General features: G+C 43.8%; 2 protein-coding genes across 9 annotated transcripts; one reads left to right on the plus strand and one right to left on the minus strand.

Moving 5' to 3' along the window:
* Positions 1-6: 6 nt before the first annotated feature.
* Positions 7-11,827, minus strand: git2a (G protein-coupled receptor kinase interacting ArfGAP 2a). 8 transcript variants are annotated; one of them, XM_055511677.1, is made up of 21 exons: positions 11,387-11,826; positions 9,265-9,398; positions 8,931-9,043; positions 8,702-8,807; positions 8,509-8,595; positions 8,295-8,425; positions 8,109-8,203; positions 7,941-7,986; positions 7,443-7,494; positions 7,293-7,365; positions 7,087-7,184; positions 6,880-6,991; positions 6,641-6,783; positions 6,405-6,554; positions 4,689-4,937; positions 3,902-3,991; positions 2,685-2,767; positions 2,336-2,527; positions 1,996-2,127; positions 1,406-1,469; positions 7-1,330 (listed from the first exon to the last, which is right to left on the minus strand). In XM_055511677.1, the coding sequence occupies exons 1-21, from the start codon at positions 11,436-11,438 to the stop codon at positions 1,118-1,120; spliced, it is 2,415 nt and encodes an 804-aa protein (XP_055367652.1). In that variant the 5' UTR covers positions 11,439-11,826; the 3' UTR covers positions 7-1,117. The 8 variants fall into 8 exon arrangements, with proteins under 8 accessions (XP_055367652.1, XP_029018088.1, XP_029018087.1 ...); XM_029162255.3 differs by lacking the exon at positions 1,996-2,127 and having other exon boundaries at positions 11,387-11,821; XM_029162254.3 differs by lacking the exon at positions 1,996-2,127 and having other exon boundaries at positions 6,405-6,557; positions 11,387-11,820.
* A 793-nt stretch (positions 11,828-12,620) lies between these two features.
* Positions 12,621-18,194, plus strand: ankrd13a (ankyrin repeat domain 13A). Its single transcript, XM_029162273.3, has 15 exons — positions 12,621-13,044; positions 13,548-13,683; positions 13,891-14,015; positions 14,122-14,167; positions 14,427-14,570; positions 14,651-14,840; positions 15,005-15,071; positions 15,180-15,261; positions 15,337-15,398; positions 15,484-15,614; positions 15,698-15,855; positions 15,950-16,081; positions 16,160-16,320; positions 16,409-16,473; positions 16,561-18,194. Exons 1-15 carry the CDS (start codon positions 12,937-12,939, stop codon positions 16,757-16,759), a joined length of 1,806 nt encoding a protein of 601 aa, XP_029018106.1. The 5' UTR covers positions 12,621-12,936; the 3' UTR covers positions 16,760-18,194.
* Positions 18,195-18,607: the final 413 nt, after the last annotated feature.

Raw genomic sequence — 18,607 nt, forward strand, 5'->3', positions numbered from 1 at the left:
AGGAAAAAAGTTATAAATTATGTTTATTTAGAAAATAATTCTTTTTCCAGAGTGCAACCCACCTGCTGCATCACATACATCTCTGTGCTTTTGTTAGGTACAGAGAGGGACATTGTCTTGATCAGATCTCGAAATGACAAACTCTGGAAACACTTGGTGAAGGTGAACTTTGGATTACACAATAATACACAAGACACCTATAGTTCAATCCCATTTGTTGCACGTTAACTACAAAACTAGCAGCAACGGAACAGAGCACAAAACACCTGGACATACGTAAGTATGGCTATAGCTCTAAATATCTTGTAACATCACCAAGGCTGCAGTGATAGACTGCTGAATGCAGTGCAGGGTGGAGCCTGTTTAACATGTCCTGGCCACTGAACGAGGTTCACTCACATCCACTGACTTGACACATAGCTGCAGACTGGGTTACACTTGGACATGGGCCGAACTTTTTTCGATGCGACAAACATCAGCATTGCAGAGCTCCAAAATGTGCATAAATGATACTTCCAACATTTTTGGGGATGATGTCCATTTAGCTATTGAGGAGTAAGATTTACAGTATGATGATGTTTGCACAGTGCAGTAATGAGAGGAAGCTCCTTTAGCTACAACAGTGTTCAAACAGCATTAAAGACAGTGGATTAATGATTCACTTATGGCTTTTCATTGTCCACATCTGACTTTGGCCTGACATCGTAAACATCATAGGGTTTGACTGTACTGTGCTTAATTCTTTCAGTCAAAGGTATTTATGGATTATTACAGATTATAATCCAGAGTAAAGACATTTTATTCCAACTGTGTAATCTAGAAACCATTATTTACACAATGTGCTGGCTGCTGCATGTTGTCCAGATAAGATTCCTGGAGGTTTTTATTCATCTTAAATTATATTGTGCTATTATACCAACTGGGTATCCAAGTAAAGTTGTTGACTATTTCTCTTGATGACACGTGTGTCTTTATGCGCTGGCTTTAAATATTATCAGTACGTAACCATAAATACAAAAGAATGCATGCATATACCACAAATACAAAAACAGCTAAATCATTAAAAAAAACATAACACGACTGAGATGTTAGTGGCTTCGCGGGCCTGTAAGTGCTGTTAGTTGGTATTCTCCTTTGTGGTGATGGTGACGAGCTGCTTGGCGGCTTTGGCAATGTCATAAGCACATTGGATGACCTGCTGAGTGACCAGCTGCATGTCCGGTCCCGGGCAGCCTTCTGAGGGCACCGCCTTCCTGCACTCGCTCTGAAGCCTGTACGCACTGGAGGTCAGTAAGCGCAGAGAGCCTCTCACAGTTTCTGAGCGTGGCTTCTGCACAGGAACAATAGCTTGTCTTAGTGCAACCCGTTCAACAGTTAGTGCAGCTCTAATAGAATCGCAACCTACCTTGGGAAACAGAGCAGCCATTTCGGTTACAGCCACATGTATTCTTTCTGAGCAGGGTATGAAACTGTGAGGAGAAGAGATTTGCTGATGAGATCAACACATTGATGTCACACCTACAATTCTTCAAATATAATAAATATTAATAAATCATTAATCAACCTAAATCTCTTGCATGCAGGTCTATTTAGAGAGTAGGGCGCCGAGTCATATTCACAACACACCGTGCATTATCATCTCTAACATCAAAAAAAAAAACATGCTTACATTTTTAGCATTGTAAGTACGAGGCACCTCAATTCTGCACCATGAAAGGACTTCAGAGCAGAGACGGCATCATGTTGCTACATCAGTGTGTTACAATCAAATACATTGTCAGCTCTATATATAATAAGCCAACCTTAGTTTTCATCAAACGACCAAAAACATTTAATGGTAAATCCGAATCTCAACACGTACAAACATTTAGTAGCACATCAGAGCAATAGAGACAGATTGTTAAGAGGTGGAGACGAATGGAAAAGAGCGAGGCAGAAACTGAGGGAGAGGAAAATAAAACTGTGCCTGGGAGGCAGGGACAGAAGCCAGAGTACCAGGAGGAGGGATCGGGGGACCGGAGGCTGAGCGGCTGAATGGGAGTGGAGGCCTTCTCAGCCCAGGGCACCAGAGTACTGAAACATCCCAGACTGTGCCTGAGCCGACGCACGCCTTCACGCTCGCATGGTCTGCTCACAGAGCGGAGGACGGGCACCGCAGCGCCAGAGCATCACAACAGCGAAACAGAGTGGAGGCAGAATGAGTGGGAGTCAAGATAAAAAACAAAGAACTAATGGATAAAGCGCCATACTGATGATGATTGTGGAAGGAACTTCCATTTAAAACAAAGGCAGGGTAATAACAGTGGAAAGGACTGTTGTCCGCTCTCATTCTGACCTGTCGTGTTTGTTCTCCTGAGCAGCTCGCAGCAGATCTTGGATGTTCTTGGTGATCTGCTCGGTCTTGCGGATGACGTCCTCTGTGCTGGGAAGTGTCGGGTCGGGCTCTACCTCCAGATCATCTAACTCAGGGATGGAGCTGCCCTCCCCCAGCCAGCCACTGCTCCTCAGCCTCACCCTTCTGCACAACCTACAAGACAAATCACAATAGATTACATCCACTGCCAACATCCTTCCCTGTAATCGTATTCTCTATAATCTTACCATGAAAATCTGACAGGGCATGTAATTTAACTTGAAAACCAAACCACTTTAAACAGCATTTAGGATTTAGAGCGTCCCCCTACCCTGAATCATCCATCTCGGATTCATTGAACGTGTTGTCGTAGTCGCTTTCCGGCATGCTGCTCTGCTTCTCCAACTTCGAAGCCTAGATGGGGAAGAGACGGTAATAAAGTTGACGATGCCTTTGTAAAACGTCCCATGTCACTAACAGTGTAAACCAGAACCAGCTGTGGTGAAATCAGCTCAACGCTACAATTGATTACATAAACATACTAAAAATGAAATATGACTGTATAAAAACAAGTAAAAGCGATGCAGATGACTTGGCATGAAATGTGCCAGTAAAGCTGTGAAGCAACAGCACGATTCGTTGGCAGCGCTGGATACAGGATTAGTAAAGAGATTAGAGTTCAGACGTGACACTGACGCGTTCTTCATCCAATGCTGAGTTTTGCAAGAAAACTTTGGAAACAACAAAAAGGTCAAACAAATAGCCAATAGTGACAATGAGCAGCACATGGCTGGAAGCGCGTTGTGACACGCAGACTTCCCCTTTGAAGATAAGATTGTGTGAGGAACTGTTGAAGCTGTGCTGCACAGTGAAATATCAGATGCGGTTCAGAGATATTCACTTATGGTTTGCAACATCACGATCAAACTCAAAGCTGCATTTCTAAACAGGAAGCACAGACCAAGTGTTAGGTCCTCATACTATCAGTCCAGGGCTAAGAATCCAAACAAGGAGGAAAGTACTTGGCTCCTAAATGTTTAGTTAAGTCTGAAGTCTACAACATTAATCATCTTAGCTACTGGATCCTCATTCTTTGGATGTAGCAGGCAGAGGTGAGAGCATGCTGTAGGAAAATGTGCAAAAGAGACGCAGAAGAAAAACCTTCTAAAAACATAAACTCACTAAATTCAGTCAAGAGGAGGCTCCAGACAAACAAACTAAAACATTTTAGCATCACCTGCTGCACACGCAGACAAGAATATATTAAAAGGATCAGATCTTGAACCTCCACGGCAGATTTAAGCTCAGCTTTCAGAGGTCAGGCTTTACAAAACCACACACTTTGACTCGATAAGCCGCACGGTGAGGATGACGCTGATGGAGGCAGCTGTCTGATGGTGAGGGAAGCCGGTGGAGGGTTGGCTCATGCAGCGGGGCACATAAGGAGCAGCATATGGAGGACAGAGGAACGCGAGGGAGGAGGAAGACGTAGAAATGCTACAGTGCTCCAAGCGGATTTGCTGCGGACCTAGTGAGCATGTACTTAACCTTCTGAGTACTTTCATCCTTCGACCAAGACAGGGTGGATGGAAATGAGGGGAGGGATGAAGAGGTGGTCACAAAAGTGCCCCTTTCCGTCTAAACACAGGGTTCAAACCACATTTTAAAGACATTTTTAATGTACGGAAAGAAAAAAAAAACATATATACAAACTAAAAAGTGAGATGAGTGATCCCCAGTCTTATTGAGCAGGAACATTCAGTTCAGCTTGTCAGTGTAAAACTCAGGAGCTTTTTGGTTTTTATAGCTAATCCTCCATCATTTTTTTTCCCGGTTCCAAATAGTTTTACTTTTCCATTACTTTAATTAAGAGAAAGGTATTAGGTTGATTCAAAATGGGTTTACATAAATATCTTTTTTGACTCAGACAAATGTACAAGAGGTGCGAAGATGGAGTGAGTGAGGTGTGAATTTATCATGCATTACAAAAACACAGAGTATTTGTATGGTTTTAATGCTTCATCAACACAAAACAAAGTACAAACCTTCAGAGTTCACAACACCAGCATCTCCTTGCTCACAAGAGGCACGACGTTAATACATATGTGCAGATAACCTCGTGTGACACAAAAAAGGACAAACTGGGATGTGACTGAATGTATCTAAGTTTAGGAGTATGCCTCTGCATCAGGGGTCAGTGATGGATGAGCAGGAAACACATTTCAAACAGGCAGAGGGTAAGGTTGGCAGACAGGGTGAAGGCATGAGGGAAGTCATGGAAACAGAGCAGTTGACAGGAAATGGCAAAGGAGAGCAGGGAACAGGTCTTACTCACATGAGGTGGGAAGGGTTGCAGGGTAGGGATACCTTCCTCTGGGTAAGGACTGTCTCCTTTAGAGAGATAGGGCTTCAGGCCCGAGCCGGTCTCATACATAGACATGGGCCGACTGGCCCGTGCAGACTGCCGGCGTTTCAGAGCCGAGGGGCTGGAGGGGTCGGGATAGTCTGAACCGCTGGGGATCTGATAGATATTGGTTGAGACCTGCCGCCTGAGAGAGGTGTTCTCGCTTTGCAGAGAGTGCAGCTGGAAGAGAAGTCAGCAATACACTAAGAGGTGCTCTCAGCAAAGCAAGCTTAGTTCCCTGTCCTGACCCAATGTAATATCACAGTATACCATTGTTCCTCTAAATATTTATGTTACACCCCGACAGTCTGCTGCTGCCAACACATTAAAAGTTACTCTGGTCTACCAAGGCTTTCATCTGGCAGGAACAAGACATATTCTTGCAGATCTCGTAGCAGAACATGCGTTTAAATTACTGAGAACTACGTTTTCAGGAAGAACATGATCACTGTTAAAAGAACATTTGACTCAGAACAACAGTATTTATAGCACTAGTAAAAGTAGCAAACATATCTTGTTTTTGAAAAGCACGAATACTAAATTAGCTATAGTAAAGACGAAGCCACATAAACAAGGTGTCGTCTGAAACTATCATAACTGCTTTTCTTAGTCTAAGAACGCAAAGCAAGTGGTAAGCAAGCAAAAGATTGTTGCATAGGTACAGATCAGGTCAAAGCTACAGTGCAGACAGATTATGAGAAGCTGAACGCATTTAAGGACTACCTTCAGTGCACAGAAATATGAGATTTTGTGCACTGATCAATAAAAAGGTGGACAGGCCACTGAAATGTCACCATTTGTCAAGACTAGTATGGCCAGTATGTCACCAGCTGCATGGTCTGCATCACAATAAATGCTATAGGATATGTCTACTGTAGGCGAGTGTGAGAAAGACAGTCACCCCAGTAAACAATGGACATGTGATCAGCATCCTCCTTCAAACTGAAATATAACATAAGAAAACAAAAATGCAACCCAAAAAGATTCAATTGTGCCAGATCTTAAACATGATAGTATTAAATCTATAAAAAATTCAATACCAGCCAGGGAGGATGCTTGACTACGCACCAGACCCAGCCAACAATAAATCCACATACTGAAAGATGCTGCTGTACCAAAAACAACATCTGGAAATCATCCAAAAACATCTGATGCAGTAAACACAGCATGTGTGATGAAGCAAGGCACACACATACAATTCCAGTTAGTCTCTGTGACCCAGTAAGGAATTAAACAACACTGTTAATCACATCAAGCATTTTTCCCATACACATGCTTGTTAGTAACATTAGACAGAATAGATTTAATTTATATATTACAAAAGTGAATATAAACTGGGTTTGTTGTTAACTGGAGCAAAGATTCATTCATCAAATTAAATTAAAAAACAACCAAAAACAAAAAGGAAAGAAAAAGTCTCCAGCTTTTAAATTTGAACATGCCGGCCAAAAGGGTGGAGCAGAGCAGGGTGTCACAGCAGCCTTGACTTGCAACAGATCATTCCTATTCAGGTGGCTCGGGCCTCATTACAAGCCACAGGCTGGGCCTTGGCACAAACAGTGACAGAAGAGCTTTGCCGACCGCTGTGGCCCCCACTCAGTCCAGTCCCCGGTGTTAGTGATCTTATTGGTGGAGGGCAGTGGATACCTTTTTCTGCATCAGCCGCAGCTCATCACTCAGGCTGTTGTTGGCTTTCATGAGCTGCTGGATCTTGGCTTCAGAGGCAGAGAGTGCGTTTTTCACCTCCATGTATTCTTGCACAGTAATAGGGCCATCTGAGAGGTCAGAGTCCAGACTCTGCTGGATAGACAGGTGAAAAACAAAGCTGTAAAAGCATCTGCAGAGAGATTTTTTTATCGTTAGAAAAAGGGATGCCACAATACCTTGGTCCTGTCTCCTTTGCTGGAGGGAAGCTCTTGGTCTGTATCCTCATCGGATGCTACACTGTCATAGTCAGGCTGGTCATTGTCCTGGCTGTCACTACAATGTCTGACAGCCACACTCTTCAAAATAAGTTCCACATTGTCTGAAATGAAGAGACGTAGTAAAAGAATACACCTGGACACAGGAAATGTTCTAGTGCCACTGAGGTTTTGAGATAAAGTCAAACTTGGACACTGACCTTTGGGACTGGTAACTGAATTCCCTCGCTGTCTGCGTTTAGCATCACTTAATATGTCGATCACAAGAGTTGCAAATTCGTGTGCATTGAATCGTGCAAGTTTCTGCCGTCCCTAATAAAAAAATTTAAAAAAACACGAACAAATCTGTGTAATGTCAAAGCAGAAACAGACAACAGAGAAAGTGTGGGAGTTCTGTGAAGACTTGCCTGGTTTCGTGTTGATGAATATTCTGGATTCACAGGAAGGAAAGGCACCACGGTTGTCTCTGTCACCAGGGTGCTGTGGTTCTGAGTCGCCAACCACACTGTAAGTGACACAATCAGAATCAAATGTCCTGTTCTCAGCTGTGAATTCGGCAAAAAGACTTTTGAGGAAATTCAACCAACAAGATACAAAAGCACTAAATCTTTACCAGCGTCAGTCTCCCGTCTGTCCACCTCATCATACACATCCATGGCCAGTTCCTCAAAAAGGTGGTTACTGAGCTACAGTGAAATAAGAAAATAACACTTAGACAGAACTCAGAGGAAGAACCATTGGAATGGTGGGACTGAATACTTACAGACTGCAGTTTCTTCTTTGCTGCTTTGGCTAGTTCTGATAAATCTGTACTGCTACAAAGAGAAAACAAGCATTCTGTAAATAATTCCTTTCAAAATGTTAAGTTAACATGGTGCATGCTTTTCTCTGATACTTACATGTTCCTTATCCATTATAAGTGAGCAATGAAAAATATCAAAAGTACCATTTAAAATTAAGATGCAAATACCTGCTATGCTACAAGACATTTGCTTGGAATTATTGTTGGATGTTGGAGTTGTTTGCAGAAAACTTTAAATATTTGTTATTACAGGGCTTCTTTGTGAGGAAACTATTTGACTGAAGCCGTTTCCTCCAATTTAGATAATAGATGCTGCAGCGAGCGCAACAGCGTGTCAGCACAGGCCTCAGCGCAAACAGAGCCTGGAGGCACTTACTTTGCTGCCCTGATGTCATTAGTTTAGACTCACATTGATTCAACAAATCACCTTATATCAACCTCCAGCCTAAACTTTCTTACCTGTCAGCCATTTGTGGAACAATAAAGTGCTGGCCATTCTTATGATCTGAAAGAAAGAGAACATTTCTGGATGACTGCCCAAACACTTTGTCATGCGTATTAAACATAAGCAACTTAAAAACCCAATGAAGCATCATTTATTTTCAACACTCATTCCGCTGCAGGTACCTGGTTTTCTCCCACACAGGTAAAAAGCCAGTCGATCAGTTAGTTCATACTGAATCTCCACTAATCTGTCTGCCAGGTCGTGATGACCGGCTTCCCTGCAAAAGCAAAAACAAAAACAGAGTGTATAAGGCCTGCAACATCGTGTGTGTCAACCAGAAAAGACTCAGAAAGGGAAAATGAACTAACCTTGCATAGTCAATGGGAGTTTTGCCATTGCTGTCAGGGGCTCCGGGATCGGCCCCATAAACAGTTAATAGTTCAGCCTGAGATACTTGTCCTGCCTTTGCAGCTACATGTAAGGGAGTGTTTCCCTTCTCCTACAGAAGAGTTCAATGTGAGGCCTCAAACCAACAGAAATGCCAACAGAAAATGAAGATTTATTGCTGATGATGACTCTTACTGGATGAAAAAAATTTGCTTGTGCTCCCAGAGTTAGCAACCTCAGACAGGTCTCAAGGTTCCCAGTGCGAACACTTGAGTGAAGTTGCTAAAAAAAAAAGACAACCACAGCATTATTACAAACTGAGATAAAATAAGAAGAGATAAGTTTTCTCTTAATCACCACTACTTGTTTAAGATTATTATTTTTTTACCTTGCTTAAATCCTTGGCTGTCATACTGTCATCCTCTCGACAAGGCATTCGATGGACAAATGCCAACATTTGATACTTGGCTCTTATAAACTCCGATTTATTTGGGCTTTTGAGGGAAATGTGAAACAGAGTTTAGACGATAAATAAAATGTTTATTACTTTAATGAAAGTCTATTACATACATATCTGGTAAATACTCCTTAATTACTTTCACATAACTCAAACTCACTGCAGTTTGTCCTGAGGATTGGCCTTGCGTTTGCCGCTCATCACAGATGCAGGGTCCAGGAGGGAGTGCTCCCATATAGAATTTGCGCCATTGCTGTATAATGTCTGAACCATCTATGTGGAACCAAAGGGGTAGAAGACAAGGTGAAATGTGTAGACTGTGGAATGCTGACCGGCTGCTTACAATTTCCGTCCTGAACAAACACTTTCTATATTTGGACAGAATCAATACACCCAGCATCAAGACTCAGCCCTGCTGGATATAAAAACGGCCATTATACAGACTGTGTACAAGCCATGTAGCACAGGTGACTATGCAGTAAATGCAATGTTACCTGAAGCTGAGTAGGGGGCCATGGTGTATGGGTCAGGTGGCGCACTTGAGAGCTGTGTCTTCCCAGACTTCGATGAACACTACAGCACTCGTCGCAAATCAACACACCCCTATTCACCGAGGCCCAGCGAGGTTCTGTGAGAGAAAAGAAAAGCAATGTCAATTGCAGTGATCTCACTGGATCACTGCAGTTCAAAGGGGTTGAAGTTAAAAGCGCAATATTGAATCCCCAAAATCTTAAAGCGTTGGGTTTACTTTAGCTCATCTGTAGAACAAGCCAAGTTAAAAAAATATCAAAACAAAACAAAGAGGCTAAAGCTAATTCTAAAAATACTGTAGACTTTCCACAGACCTTAATCATAGTTTAACATGATTAGGTTTTAAATGACTTATATGCACATTAAGATGAATTAGGCTTAGGGTGGTTTAGTGAAGCTCAAAGACACAACCTAACCAAAATAGTTTAGGTTAAAAAAATCCTCAGAGTTCACAGTAAGACAGTCTTAGATTCACATAAAACTAAGCGTTAACACAGGAAGGGTGCAAAAGAGTAAAACTGGTTTTAAAATGGCAAAACTTTAACATCACATACAGACTGACACAGCATCACAAAAGGAAACCAAAAAACCGAGTAGCCATAACAGGAATTATGAGGCCTTTTAGGCAAAGCCATGCATTGTGCAAAAAGGAAGTGAAGAACGGGTTGAAGCACCTCAACCTTATTGTTAGGCAACAGAGCAACTTCCTCTTTAAAAAAAAAGGGCAACAATGCATAATCAGGTGTTAAAGCCTGATACAAAACTGATTCACCGCTTCTATCCAGTAAACTCTGAGAACCGTCTATACTGGACTAGAGAGCAAAGATCTCAGTACCAAAAATACTGTGCATTCATACGACACTCCGACAGTCGATAAACTGTTAAGCAGATTGAGCGTCTGGCACCGTGACAAGACAGACAGTGCAGACCAGAAGTATTTAAGCAGCAGCTGAGGAGTAGGAGGAACAGCTGCGGAGGTTGCTGGTCAGATTCTAGCACCTGGTCCCCCAGAGTCTCCTCCTCAGATCCTCTCCACTCGGACCCGAGCGCTGCCGATATGCCTGTTTTACCCTTTCCTCAACAAGTGCTGCTAAATTTAATACCACATCTTGAAACTCTAAAAATATTCACAGCCAGCAACTGGTGGGGCAAATCAGGCCAGCTGCTGTGGGGACCTGGGGGATTTAGTCCTGAGTGACACAATGAGAAACAAAGAACTAAACTATTATTTATAAACATTTAGCATTTCTGATATTGCATGTATTTATTCTCATTGTAAAGCGGACACCGGAGACAGTAAAAATACATTTCTAAGAACAATACATGCTCTCTTGCTCTGGTACAGTACTGTACATCACATTTACAGCTCATTGTGGTGTCAAAAAAAAACCTTCAGTATTGAAGGCGTGCGGTCAATTCTCTCAGCATCCTGTTTTGCTTCCTGTGCTTGCTGAAAAACATCGCGTCATTTCTTTATAAATGGGATGTGTGAAAGTGCCTGAGACACAGACAGCAACTGTTAGGCGTTTGATTTTAGGTGAAGTTGTTCTTACAGGGTTAAAGTGCAGGTTTTGTATCGTATATACCGGTATCAGCTCTATTAATAGTGAGTAAGAGTTTATTAATGTACCCAAAACGTACAATTCATACAAAGTAGATGAATGAATGGAGCAGCATGACTCTTAGCAGTTTGGTAGTTTCCTGCAGGTCCATTATTGACATTTCATGACTGGATGGTAATAATAATAATTATGATGATAATAATAATAATCAAACATGTGTGTCCGACGTGCTGAATCAAGCAGCACTGAACAGAAACAGTCGGACGGTTGTTGCGCATCTACTTCTCTCAAACCGCATCAGTGAGCCGTCATTTACGCCGATAACTGAAGGTGCAGCGCACCCAGCGTCGCTGCATGTCTGTCAAAAGGGAAGCGGCGTGGACCAGCCCCGGTAATCCGCTCCGAGCCGTGGGGGTGAACCGACTGCGGGGTTTGCTGAGCCTGAGAGGGCGACCGGGGGGATGCGAGCCGGAGCCGGAGCCGTACCGTAGCGCCACGCGCTGCCCCGCGCGCGCTCGCTTACCTGGGACGCTGCAGTCGGCGCAGACCTCGGCGTTTCGCACGCGTTTAGACATCCTGTGTGCCTCCTCACAGCGCGCTGCTGTCCATTAAGCTAACCATTGATTACTCTGGGTAGACGCCTTCCGCGTTAGCCGCACTTAGCTAATTAAAAGCAACGACTCGCGCCTTCGTTTGACTGTGACTAGCCCCGTCGTTTTGGCCAACGTTTACGTTGCGACCATTAGACTAAGTTGTATGACTTGTACTGTATCATTGCCCTAAAGGAGGAGATGAACTGCGGTGACTTAGCCGACTTAGCACCTGACTGCTAACTAGCCTCTGTGGCCGTTTGGTACTTTACTCCTGAGCGTCTGCGAGACAGAACGTTCAACCCACTGGCAGTTGCTGCTGTGACCTATTAACGAGGGCAGTTTCCCCCAAAGCTATGCCTGTCAGAGGATAAACCGAGTATAACAATAACCATGACAGAACAATACAAGAGTGCAGCCTCTTGGCATGAGCAAGTGCAGTAATGACTCAGTTTGGCTTTACAGCTGTAATGATATAAATATAAGAAAATATTACTACATGTTGAAGTGCAGCACAACCTGAAAGGCATAATTTAGGGCAAAATACTTTTCGCTAAAATGGGAGATGAGTTTGATCTGTACACCTTTAAGATATTAAAAGTAAATTTATAACTAATAATAAAATAATGCTGGGATCAGAGCTATTGGCAGTCACCTTTTAAAGCATACATATAAATGAAATAATCGTCTTACACAGGTTCAGACTTGTGGCAGGTGGATCACAATATAGTAATAATTATGTGTCAAACATATATCCATACAACAAGCTGCATAGGTTATTTATTGTTATTTATTGTCTATGACCAATATATTTAATATCAACAGTGCTTTGACAGTTCCAAATGTTGCCATTTTCCACAAAAGTATGCGGGTGTTACCATTTTTTAAGCCTCAAGACATAAAATCGGACAGTTTCAGCGTTTCCCTTGTTAATTCCCACACAATAATTTGCATCGAACGATTAATCATTTAAATATCGCAATGTGAATGCCGTGTTTTGTTTTGTGCTAATAAATAACGTTGACGGGACCCCCCCCCCCCGCGCCCAACGACATGGTTGCGTCCAAACTGGAACTGACTATTCTGTTTCAAAGGGTATTTTTTTATTACACAAAACGTGTGTGCGTCTGCTATTCTTCAAATAAATATTGTTCTTTTACATAAATCCTTCACTGTTTTGAATGTGTTGGATTAACTGTCTTAGTTTGGTGGAATTAATGACAAAGTGAGCGCGTATTCACGCCGGACACCCCTGTCATTACTGGCTACTTGTACTGACACTTCCTTGTTCAAAACTTTTATTAGGGGAAAGCTCGGGGAAACCGGTTTGGGCTTTTAGACGCTGTTTTGTTCTCATATCTTCGGAACATGTACGATTTATGCCACAAATATGCACAAGTAGCGTGTCATTCTCGCAGCTCGCCCATGGCTGGAAGTGTTAGCGGCTGGCTAACGCTGCACTGAGCGCTTCACAAAGAGGAAGATGTCCACGGCTAACGTGAGCGAAGACGTCCGGGCGCAGTTCCCGCTGCACTCGGCGGTGTGGGAGAACGACTACCGGAGACTGAAGCAGCTGCTGGCCGTAGCAACGGTGGGTGAGAAGGCGGCACGCGCTGCCGACGTACGCGCTCGCGCTCGCTAGCGCGGCGGCGCTGGGACTGAGGTGTAAAAGCGTAAAGTAGGCCAGCGGTGCGACAGATGCTCCGCGGTGTCACGCGCTAGAAAGGTTCAGCGACACAAAGGTAACGTGTCGACATCAACAGGTTCGGAGCCTGATGTCTTTACGTTTCAGTTCAGGGTCACTACGCCGCCTTAAGTGTGAATTATGAATCCACGATGAGGATGCCGCGATATAGACTGGTTTATGATCACAAGAAGTGTTGACTCAGTCACAGCTGTCATTGTGTAACGTCGTAGTATAAACTCCACAACACGTGACAACGCCAGTCACTACACACACTGACTTAAGCAGCGTGATTCACGAGACTGTTACTGTTGCCAGTGCACTGACCGCTACTATCCTCCATTTATTATTAGCGATGACCCAAATTAGCAAAACAAACTAGAGAGAAGTTGTCCCTTTGTTTCTTGAAGAATGACATCGAGGCCGTGGATCCCAGAGGTCGGACCCCTCTGCACTTGGCTGTTTCGCTGGGCCACCTGGAGTCTGTGAGGGTCCTGCTGAGACGCGGCGCTCAGGTGACGAAGGAGAACGCCCACAACTGGACAGGTGAGTGTGTTGGTGGAGCTCCTCTGCAGCGGGTTCACACGTCGTCTGGTGTTGATGGGTTTTGTGGTAGAACGACGCCACCGAAACGCTTTGGTTCTTCATGTAATTGCGGTGGTGCTTGTAACGGATGGTTTGTCCTTCTGGGAAGCAGACGCTGTTATCGTGGAAGGTTTAGTGGTGTGTTGATCCCTTTCTGCTTGTGTGCAGTGCTGCAGGAGGCGGTGAGTACCGGGGATCCAGAGATGGTCCAGTTGGTGCTTCAACGCAGAGATTACCTCAAAGCCTCCGCGGCTCTGGAAGGGGTTCCCGAGCTGCTGTCCAAGATTCGAGAGGTTTTACTTCATATATTGTCGCGTTGTCTTGTCATCTAGCTCAGCTTGTGCTTCAAAACGTTTGTTGGCAGAGAAAGTCATGCCCTTCTTGTCTTTTCATTCGCAGTCTCCAGACTTTTATATGGAAATGAAGTGGGAATTCACCAGTTGGAGTAAGTTGTTTTGTCTGTGTGCAGAAATATATCTTGATGTGTAACATGGATGATGACTGTATGATAGATCTTTATTTAGGCCAGATTTCTAACTTTCTAATTTATGTACAATCTAAGACAGAAGTGCAAGCAGTAACATCCGGTCATACTGGAAACACTACATGCCTGTCAGTTGGCACGTGAAGCATTCGCTTTGGTTCATGAGTCAGTGTGTAAACGTTTTTCCACCGTGGGACATTTATTTGCTGTCGTTTCACAGTCCCTCTTGTGTCCCGGGTTTGTCCAAGTGATGTTTGTCGCATTTGGAAACGCGGCGCCAACCTGCGAGTGGATGTCACGCTTCTTGGCTTTGAAAACAGGACCTGGATCAGAGGTCGAAGGAGCTACATCTTTAAAGGCGATGGTGTGTTTTACACACAGTTTTAGTTTTTTTTTTAACAATTATGCCATTTCTATACATTTATACTGACTGGATTTCTACAGGTTCCCATGCGGAGTTAATAGAGGTGAACCATGATGATCAAGTAGTGGACACTGAACGCTTCAACATATCCCAAGAAATGGAGGATGTCACACTAGAGTCAATGCAGCCAGCTGAACAGGAAGTTGCCAAAAGGTTGACTACACCAGTTGTTAACACTTACCTGGACACCAAGGATATTGCATTTGAGAGGCAAGAGTCGAACCTTCTTCTCTTTATGTTTTGTCTCTCATGCATAAATCCAAAGTTCTTTGATAAACCATGAAATAAGTCCAATTTGAAAGTTGATTTCACAACATTTAACAGCTCATGGTATTTATTCTGAATTAATTTTGTTTAGTTTTTTTCCTGATCAGGGCCAAGTCTGGGTTATGGGGCTGGAGAACTGACAAAACTGAAGCAGTAAATGGATTTGAAGCCAAGGTTTGACAATTTTTCCACATTATCTCCAATGTTTAATCTGAAGCACACTGGGTCTGAACATTGTACAGACTGTGTAGTAAAATCTGACACCAGATTCCGTGTTTACAGGTTTTCAGTGTTAACAATGTAAATGTAGTAATCAGGACAAGGACAGAGCACCTTACAGACGAGGAGAAAACAAAGATTAAACGTAAGTGTAAAAGCTAACAAAGCGAATCCACATTTGACTAAATGAGGACCAAATTTAGATTTAATTTTTTCCAAGGTGAAAGAAACATCCTGGAGTCTCTGTTGGGGACTGTGGAGCAGCACATAAGTACACAAGGGGTAAGACATTCATTTAGTAGTTACATAATAACACTGTTTGAGTTTCACACCACATTTGACTTCATGTGCTTGACTAACCTTCTAGGATCTTACTCTTGAATATGCAACTGCCACCAACCCCACTGCCATCACTCCAGAGGAATACTTTGATCCCAACTTTGAGCTTGGGGACAGAGACATTGGACGACCCATTGAACTAAGCATCCGAACGCAGAAGTAAGAAGACGACTTCTTGAAGCTATAGTGAAGTTTGACCAAAACTTGGTTGAGTGCATGTCTAAGGAATGTTTTCTGTACAGATTCAAAGGTACCTTGTGGATGAGTGAGGAACATCCCCTTTCCCTGGTGGAGCAGGTGACTCCCATTATTGACCTCATGGCCAGAACCAGTTCCCATTTTGCACGACTACGAAACTTTGTGACCCTCAAGTTTCCCCCCGGATTTCCTGTTAAAATAGGTCTGTGGCACTACAGGGCGACAGAGTACACGAGAAAACACTGTCAATTCTCTCAGCTGTCTGATTTTACATCGTATGGGTTATTTACTTACAGAGATTCCACTGTTTCACGTGCTGAACGCCAAAATTACCTTTGGGAGTGTAAATAAATGCAGTACTGAAGAGGAGGCGGACCCGACACCAGCAGCAACGCCGACATCCTCAGGAGACGACGAGGAAGCTGCAGGTAACGACGCGGCCAGTCTAACCAACACACCAAACCTTTCTCCCGTTCCTGAATCGCTGCTCTTCATGGTCCGTGCAGGGCTGGCTCCGTTTCAGGTGTCTCCCTCAGTGTTTGAGGTGCCCGACGGCTACCACCGCCGAGGAGGCAGCCGCCACACGCCCGCCGCCACCAACGACGAGGCGCTGTTGCAGTATGCCATCCAGCAGAGCCTCCTGGAGTCTCGCAGAGCCCCGGGCCAGGTCATAAACGTCTTCACCCGGCGCATGTCGCAAATCTGTTCTCCAGCTCGTTGCATCACGTTTAATATGGATGTTTTCGTCATTGTAGGAACAGAACTGGGATGGTGCTGATGGACAGTTCACCGATGTGATACACAGCAGCCAGAGTGACCGGTAGGTTGTTTTTTTTTCTTGCTAGTCTTGCAGTCATATTTACAGAACAATGCTGTATCGCTGGTTGTTCTGTGGGTGTCATTCTAGGAGCATCCCAGAGGGGGCGCTAGTGGAATATGAAGACACTTCCAGTCCTTCCAGCTCTGCCTCTGTCTCAAGCCCCGACTCTGACCTCCGCCTGGCCATGGAGCTCTCTGCGCGAGCTCAGGAAGAAGAGGACACGTTGAGGAAGCAGGAGGAAGAGGAGCTGGAGAGGATATTGCAGCTATCGCTCACCGAGAAGTAAACCGGAAAAAAGCGGGAATAATAGAACTTTTCTAGTTCCAGAAGCAACCAACACACCTCAACTGTCCTTCCCGACCACAGCTGTCTATGCAACTGCAGATTTCTTTCTGTAACACCTCATTCTTGTACAGGCAATGTCAAACTCTTGGTACCTGGTATTTTTGAATATTTGGTAAGAACATACTCCTTTTTATATATTTCTATCTCGGTATAGTACGTTTCCATCTATATGCTCGGTACTTGGACTCATTTTCAGATGGGATTTTATCTTCTTTTATTTTTCAATTTCAGAATCACAGTAGCAACCCGTGGGTGTAGATCTTATCAGTGTCTTGAATGTGGTCAAACCAGTGTAATTTTTTTCTATGGACAAACATATTTGCCTGCTTGAGGGAACGTCATAGCAGTGACACTCAAATATGGCATTTGCAGTCCAGAATTTAAATTTTCTAAGTAGCTGTCACCTCTGATGTGTTAGAATGGAGCAGACTGGACGAAACTGACATATTTTACTTGTCGTCACTGTGTGAGGGACCATAGACCCACTGAACAATGGAAGTCTCAGGGTTCCAGTTTTACACCTTTTTTCTTTGATTTAAAGTTTTCTAATTGTTTGGGAAATTACAGCATGGTTAATTTTTTTCTGTTCACAGCCAACATGCATATCAACCAATTCCCTAGCAATAGTAAGTCTAAGTTGGCTCCATAAAGTGAGAAGGTTTATAGAAGGTACGTCCCAGTGCAGACTAGTAAACAAAAAGAACGATGCTGTGAAGGAAACGTCGGTGCAGCTGTGTAGGGATAATGTTATTTTTTTTTTTAAATTCATTAATTTTTGGAGGTTCCCTTGGTCACTGAAGAGCATCATGAGCTCTGTTCAGAAATGCAATAGCAGAGACCAGTCTATCTGTGGATTTAGCGCCACGTTCTAAGTGCAGTCTGCCTCTCGCCGCCACGAATGATTCTGGACCCTCGGCGACAAAGAAGAGCGCGCAGACGCCGAGCTCGAGCATGCCCGCCACGCGTAGGGTTAGTTCTTAGCATGTGCCAACGGGCCGCGTTCCTCTGAACATGCTTGATGGAGGCGAGGCCTGACGCCGCTCACAAAAAAAAGTTATTTACAATTTTGCCATTTAAAAACCAAATGAAGTTTCCGCTGTAACTGGGTGATGCAGTGTGACGCGCATTAACCACTCTAGTTGATTTCACTGACAACCAACCACTTAAAGGGTGTCGCTGTGTCTGACCTTACGGAGCTTCAGCAGAACAACTACTAATTGTAAGGAGTTGCCAAACTACTGAACAGGCTTTGGTTAACTGAATGCAGATCTTTGTAGTGGACTATTCAAGCTGCAACTGTTTTTATATGTGTTAACATTTTAAGAAAACCTGTCTGTATAAAAATGTTTCTAAAATAAAAGCACTTTATTCTCTGAGGAGTAAACATGACTTTTATGTGTTTAACATGTTTAATAAGAAAAGGCACAAAAAAGAGGCATTATTTTTCACTGGGGCCTTGTGTTTATAAAAGTAATGATGCGTGAGCCTATAAATTAAACTTTTTACATAAACCCCTTGAGAACCTGTTGTTTTTTCTTTATTGGCCGATCTGATGCGTGGGTGCGTGGGTGCGTGGGTGCTGGGGCTGGCAGGCGGCCGGGCTCTCCGGCTCCCGGCTCCCCGCTCGCCCGTCAGGAGCTGGTGAGGTTTCAGCGACGGTTCAGCGGCTTGTAGACGCAGACAGCCATGATGATCATCAGCACCAGCAGGACGGCGAGGACGCTGGCCAAAGTCACTGCGGGGACAGCGACGGCGCGGGCTGATTCATGCAATTCATAACAAGTAGGAG

Source organism: Betta splendens, chromosome 9 (genome assembly GCF_900634795.4).
Source record: "Betta splendens chromosome 9, fBetSpl5.4, whole genome shotgun sequence".
Taxonomy (NCBI): domain Eukaryota; kingdom Metazoa; phylum Chordata; class Actinopteri; order Anabantiformes; family Osphronemidae; genus Betta; species Betta splendens.